Below are 6,780 nucleotides of genomic sequence, written 5' to 3' on the forward strand. Positions count from 1 at the left end.
TTGTACCAAGCCGGGCTTCCTTCCACTTGCTTAGATTTCTACAGCAGCTGTCATCATCTGGTGATTTGGATGTAGTAGGTGTCAAAAGTGGGAGTGAGGATTCATTTTTGGGGCTTCCAGAAGCTCATTTCCTATCTGGTTCCAGTGGCCACTCTTTAGCCAAAGCAAGTTCTCAATCTCAATAGTGAAAGCATTCAGGAAGCTCAGAATGATTATGCCTTTCTGAAAGTTTAACTCCCTTCACTCCCATCCTGGACCAGCTGAGCCCTATTGCAGATTTCTTTTTTTTTAATTTTTATTTATTTATGATAGTCACAGAGAGAGAGAGAGAGAGAGAGAGAGAGAGAGAGGCAGAGATATAGGCAGAGGGAGAAGCAGGCTCCATGCACCGGGAGCCCAATGTGGGATTCGATCCCGGGTCTCCAGGATCACGCCCTGGGCCAAAGGCAGGCGCCAAACCGCTGCGCCACCCAGGGATCCCTGCAGATTTGATCATTCTCATGGGCTAGACTAAAATGCCCTACAAGGATTATTGCATGCATCAAGGTTGCAAACTGGCAACTACCTTTTGGGGAATCATCTCAACTGGAGAGATCTGAAAAAAGCAGTTCTTTTGCAGGTTTTTCACTCTTCGGTGAGGTCCCTCCTTTAGGAATGAGCAGCAGGATTTTAAAGTCTTCTCCTTCAGTGAGCAGATACATGAAAAGCCCCTATTTCTTATATCCTGACCCTTAAAAAAATCTGAAGCAATTCCAATCACCTTTCTCATTAATCTTGGATGTCAATCCCCCACCCTTTTCTTTGCAACACTCTGGGTAATCACTCCAATTGATCAGAGATGGCACCTGAAATGATAAAGATTTATCATATTGAATAAGGATGGACCAAAGATTCTAAGGTAAAAATGAGTAAAATGGCTTATTGTTATGGGTTGAATTGTATCCCCTAAAAATTTATAGGTTGAAGTCCTAGCCCTCAGAATGCAACTTTATTTGAAAATAAGCTTTTTGCAAATACAACTAGTTAAGATGAGATCATACTGAAGTATATGACCTAATCCAATTAGACTAGTATCATATAAAAAGAGAAATTTGCACATACAGGCACCCAGGAAAACCATTTGAACATGAAGACAGAGCTGTATAAGCCAAGGGAGGTCAAAGATGGCCAGCAAACCACCACAAACAAGAGAAGAGGCCTGGAACAGGCTATCACAGCCGTCAGAAGGAACCAACCTGCCAACACCTTGATCTCAGACTTCTGGCCTCTAGAACTGTGAGACAACATATTTCTGTTGCTTTGGTGCTCAGTTTGTGGTCGCTTGCCATGGCAGCCCTAGAAAATCCACACATGGGTCAAAGAGAATCTTGTCTATGGAGCAGATTATTTCTAGAAAGTTCAAAGAGAGAGGCAATTTTAAAACAGAAAGGTAACTTGGAAACCAAATAGACAACCTCTTTCCCCGCAGCCACAAACCTATTTACAAATAAAGAAACCCAAGCCCAGAGAAGTCATGGGGTTTACCTACAACCACTGAGTCAGCTAATCAGAGCTGCGAATTAAGGTTAAGTCTTTTGACTGTCACCTCCCTGCGCCCAACTTCAGTGCGAATTTTGTTTTGCCATTTGCTTACGTGCACACCTCCTCTAATTTACCATGACACCTGGAAGGGAAGGACTGTATTCATGGACTATAACATGGTGCCTCACTTGTAGCAACAAATAACATTGGTTACTTATAGCTAATTATTTCCAGGGTCTTCCACAGGATAATCTTCCTGTGGACCCCAGAAATGGTGCTTTTCCAAAAGCAATAGCGATTTTGGAGAGAGAACAGGAAGCAAGGTTCTCTAAGTGTCAGGCTGTGGACAGCAAGTCCCAATGGCCTGCGAGTGATCAAGCCCTGTCCTCAGTCAGCCTGAGCCAACAGCCTTCTGCTGACAACACGGTGCTCAGGGTGGAGCAAGCCACGGAGAGGCCTGCCAGGCGCCCAGAAGATCCTGGCCGGCTCCCTTCTGCAGCTACAAATTTATGTCTCCTCCCCGGCTGATATTCTTCTATCTTTGAGGCAGGAGCCCTCTTATTTATCTCTACACCCTCCACGTTGCCCACAGCCTAGGGGTGGACTCGACCATGGCAGATTCCCAGGGAGCGTGTGTCGGCTTGGACAGACCGTCTATGCAGCCGCCTAGCTGTCGAGCACAAGAGGAAAACTTACAAGGTGTTATTTTGCTAAAAATATACCTCTGAGGGCAATCTTGTGCCTTGTTATTTGTAACTCTTCCTTTCCAAAGCTAGAAGAGAGTTGAAAGAAATCATCATCAAAATGCCACTTTTCAACACTTAAAATGTCTGCCCAAGTTTAGAGAACAAAGCTTCAGCCAGTCCAGTCTCCCCAGGAAAATCTCACACGTGGCACACGTATGATGTAAATTGTGCACTGTGCTCGGTTTTCCACAATAAACAAGAGCTTAGGATGTGGAACTCGTTTTATACGTGTAGTAAGATCAGGTTCGTGATTATATTAATGTATTACAAATAGCAAATATATTAAAGGCACTTATGACCTCATAGGACTCACATTTCACTTTCACAATCCGTTTCGGTATTCTTATGGTTTAAATGGGTTCTGGGGAACAGAATATAATTTGCTATAATTGAACTGGCAGGAAGTCAGGATGGGCTTTATTTATGACAGCTATTCAAGACCTGCTCAGACTGTGTGCAGCAGGCAGTCGCTGGAGTGTGTCTGGTCTGGCTCCAGAATTGTAGGGCTCAGGAGCACCGTGGACATGCAGCAGGGAAGTCAAGGATCTCTCCTCCCCACTGCCTGTCACCCCAACCCGTCGTGCCCTCCAGGAGGTTTCAACCTCCAGCACACTCCAGGGACACAGACAGGGGTAGGTGAGAGGACCCCACCAGGTTGAATACACCATGGCACCGCCAGCCCACAGCACTGCCACACTCTTCCCCAAGGTGCCATGGGGTCATCCCTCCCTGCATCTGCCCCTAGGTCTCCTACTGGGAGCAGAAGGGAGAATGGGGTCTCCTGCCCACTGGTAAGACCTGGTAAGCCGACCTGGGTGAGAGAGGCCACAGTCATGGAATGGGGGTGGGGAAGGGCAAGTCAGGCGAGGTCTGGGTCACTAGGGGCTGGAGTTGGGCTGCTGGACCACCAGTGAGCTGAGCTCCATTGTCCCATCACACTTCACCTATGAACACAAATTCAGAGATAAAAATTAAGAAATGCAAGACCGCAGCAATGTCTCGGGTTAAAGTCAAGCCAGGGCCCTTGAGCATGAGTCTCAGACAACTGCCCCAGTTGCTTGCCCAGGAATCCAGCCCCACCTGGCACATTTGCTTCGGGGCTTTCTTTTCCATATGGGCTTTACTAGATGTATCGGTCCCACGGTTAGCACGTACCGTTTCGTTCAATGCCACATAAGAGCTTGGCCAAACTAGCTTGTAGGATCTTTGGGAGTCATCCCTACCCTGGTTTCTCCCGAAGCACATAGAACGATGTTTTGGACACACGAGGCACTCACAAACACCACAAAAGTCATTTAAGTCCCAAACTGGTGTGCTGAGAGTTCAAATATCCCGTTAAATTACAGTTTTCATCAGGGCCACGTGGCCCTCCTGCCTGCCCACGGATTCCCACACAGCGTCTGAGTTAGAAAGGGCAGAAGGGGCAATCTCAAGGCACGATGCAGGAAGGGGGGCGGTTCTGAGAAAGATATTGGGTGCTGGCCCCGAGCCTCGGCGCGCTGATATACGTGCACCATAAAGCAATGTTGGGTCTTCAGGGAGAATTAGATAATGATGTGCCCTGGAAACCATAAGAAAAATGGAGACACGCCTTAAATGTTGTGGTTAAAAGCTGGAAACCGCAACCTCTCAGCTCCTTACCACTGAGACTTCTTAATAACAAAATCCCTTCCTGACTCTGAGCATAATTGCCTGGAAGAGGGAGCAGGAGATGAGGTCCTTCGGCCTGCAAGGCTCAGAGGCCTGTTGGGCTGACTCACTGGCTCCCTGCTGCTTGAGGCCTCCCTGCCAAAGGGCTGCTGGGAGGAGAGTCACGAAGCCCGAGGATGGAAATAGCCCTGCTCGCTGGGGGAAAGAGGATCTTGGCGCGCTCTCTTCCCGTCCTCTTCCAAATACCGACGGAGCATTTTTGCACCTCGGCCAGTTGCCATGGAGAGCGTGTGGGGAACACATGTAAATACTCGGCATGGCTGAGACACGCTGAGGTCCTCCAGGCAGGGGGTTCCTCTTCCCCTTGGCCCTTCTCTAGCCGGCTGAGAGCTGCAGTCCGCGGCCACATCAGTAGGCCCCGTGGTTTCAGGCCTCACACTCGGGCAGCTCGTTTTTAAGGAACCCGGCTGCTGGGAGGGACTGGGAAACACCCCACATCTAGACCATGAGACCTACGCTTGCAAGGCTGTCCCGCCGCCTGCTTTGCTCCAGTCCGTCTTCTCATCTGTAAAGTAGGGAAAAGAAAGGCCTTACCATGGGGGGAGAGGATGAGGAGAAAGGACGCATGCTTTGCAAAGACAGAGGTGCGCCGGGCGGCAGTCTTACGGCCCAGCTGGACACCCCAAGCCTTGTCCCATCCAACCCTGTTATTGGGGGCTGGCCCCTGGACGGGGTGGCGTTCCTTCCTGGAGTTTGCACCTTGTCGTGCTGAAGGCAGGGCGACCGACAGCAGCAGCCCAGGCCCCAGGGCTTGGCCCGGGCCTCTCTCCTTCCACCTCCCGGGGTGACCAAGGCCCTCCTGCAGCCTGCCCCCCCAGGACAGCAGAATCGCTCAGCCACCAATCTCTTCTGACCCTTGAAGAAAACCAGGTGTCTTCTTATAACACAAATACCCGCCGCCCAAGGCTTTGAGAAGCCCACAAATCCAGCAGCAAGAACCTCTTCCTCAGGGGGCTCCTGAGGCCGGAGTGCCCGTGTGGGCAAGCACTGGTGGGGATTCCCAAGGGAGCCCCTCGGAGGCCAGCTCCTTGTGTGGCTCCTTTGGGGGTGTGGGAGGGGCGGCCGGGCCCAGATCAGGGTGTTGTCCTCGACGACTGACTGTCTGCTGCCACCCACGCTCTGGAGAGCTTCTTTCTCACCAGAATGTTCCTTTGTAGCTCCCTGACAACCCGACTCGATGCTGTGGTGACGAGAGGAAACAGTGCAAACCGGTCACCAGCGGGGAGGGGCTGGGTGGGCCCAGGCCTGCGGGGCCCCCCGTGGTGCCCACTCCCCGCTCCAGGGGCCTGGGGTCACGACCACTCAGCTAGCACATCGCAGCCCCCAGGGGCAGCAGCCTGGCCCCGGCTCCCTGCGTCACACAGGCAGGTGGTGGGGCGAGGCTGGGACCCCCTGCCTGGGGCCCAGGCCTCCCTATCCAGATGTGCAGTCTGCTGAGGCCAGGAGCTCACCACACACTTCAGGGGAAGAACGGGGGGGGGGGGGGGGCAGGGAGCAGGGAGGTGAGGAGGGAGGGAAAATGAACAGGACCTGGGGGGGAAGGGAGACCAGCTAGGCCCAGGGCATCCCACACTCCCTTCTCCTGACACCCTACACCCCAAATCTCCCATCTGGAAGGAAATAAGACAGGCAGTCCTGACTTACGATGGCTTGACTTCATGATTTTTTGACCTCACGAGGGTGTGACAATGACACACTTTCAGTAGAAACCGTACTTGGAATTCTGAATTTTGATCTTTGCCTGGGCTGGTGATACACAGTGTGATCCTCTCCGGTGACGCTGGGCAGGGCAGCGAGCCCCAGCGCCCGGTCAGCCACTCGATCACCAGGGTCAGCGATGATACGATTGCAGCGATGAAATTATAGTTTGCATAATAAAATGACAGTGATAAAATTACAACGGCCATTCCGCTTCTCACTTTCAGCAGAGTATTTATAAATTACATATGACAGTCAACACTGTATTCTAAAACGGGCTTTGTGTTACGCGGTTTTGCCCAACTGTAGGCAAAGGTACGTGTTCTGAACACGTTTAAGGTAGGCTAGGCTAAGCTGTGGTGTTCGGTAGGTTGGGGTGTTACGTGCTTTTTAGACTTAACGATATTTTCAATTTGTGATGGGTTTATTAGGACATATGTGATCTATAATGTAAATACATATATAAATTATATTATATATAATAATATATAATAATATATATATATATATATATCAGAATTTCCATGAAGTTGAGAAAGGAAGAATAATAGCATCTTGCAGGGTTTTTTGTTGTTGTTTACAACAGGAAACAACAGGAAAGGAAAGGAAAGAGAAAGAGAATTACAATATGAGACATCGAGAGAGGGAAGACATGATAGTAACAAGTAGGAGCAAGCTGAGACCTCATTCATTCAATTAGTAAATAGTGTAGGAGCATTTGCCATATACCAGGCCCTGTTTTAGGCATCGGGGATCCAGCAGTAAACAAAATAGACAGGCACTCTGCCCTCATGGAGCTCACATTTAAATGAGAGAAGCAGGAAATAAGAATGACAGATTTATTTTTTAAAATGACAAAATTACAAAAAAAAATTCCGAGTAAGTAAAATACATTGTGCACACACATACGCAAAAAGCAGAGGGAAAGTAGAAGAGATTTGCAAGCTTTGCTACGTATCCTAGTATAATATAAGCAGAGGGTCCTCGCTGCCAGAGGGGCAGCTGAATGAAGTCCTGACAGATAAAGATGTGAGCTGGGCTGGTTATCGGGAAAGAATATTCGAGACCAACAGGAGGCGGCTGCAAGAAGGGAAGGGGAGGTGTG

General features: G+C 49.6%; 1 protein-coding gene across 1 annotated transcript; it reads right to left on the reverse strand.

Moving 5' to 3' along the window:
• Nucleotides 1-319: 319 nt before the first annotated feature.
• LOC112663468 (uncharacterized) lies at nt 320-6,184 on the reverse strand. The gene is made up of 6 exons (XM_049096397.1): nt 5,622-6,184; nt 4,434-5,157; nt 3,079-3,211; nt 2,244-2,293; nt 1,236-1,389; nt 320-845 (listed from the first exon to the last, which is right to left on the reverse strand). Exons 1-2 carry the CDS (start codon nt 5,882-5,884, stop codon nt 4,479-4,481), a joined length of 942 nt encoding a protein of 313 aa, XP_048952354.1. The 5' UTR covers nt 5,885-6,184; the 3' UTR covers nt 320-845; nt 1,236-1,389; nt 2,244-2,293; nt 3,079-3,211; nt 4,434-4,478.
• Between the last annotated feature and the right edge of the window lie 596 nt (nt 6,185-6,780).

The sequence above is a fragment of the Canis lupus genome, chromosome 18 (genome assembly GCF_003254725.2).
Source record: "Canis lupus dingo isolate Sandy chromosome 18, ASM325472v2, whole genome shotgun sequence".
In the NCBI taxonomy this organism is placed as follows: Eukaryota; Metazoa; Chordata; class Mammalia; order Carnivora; family Canidae; genus Canis; species Canis lupus.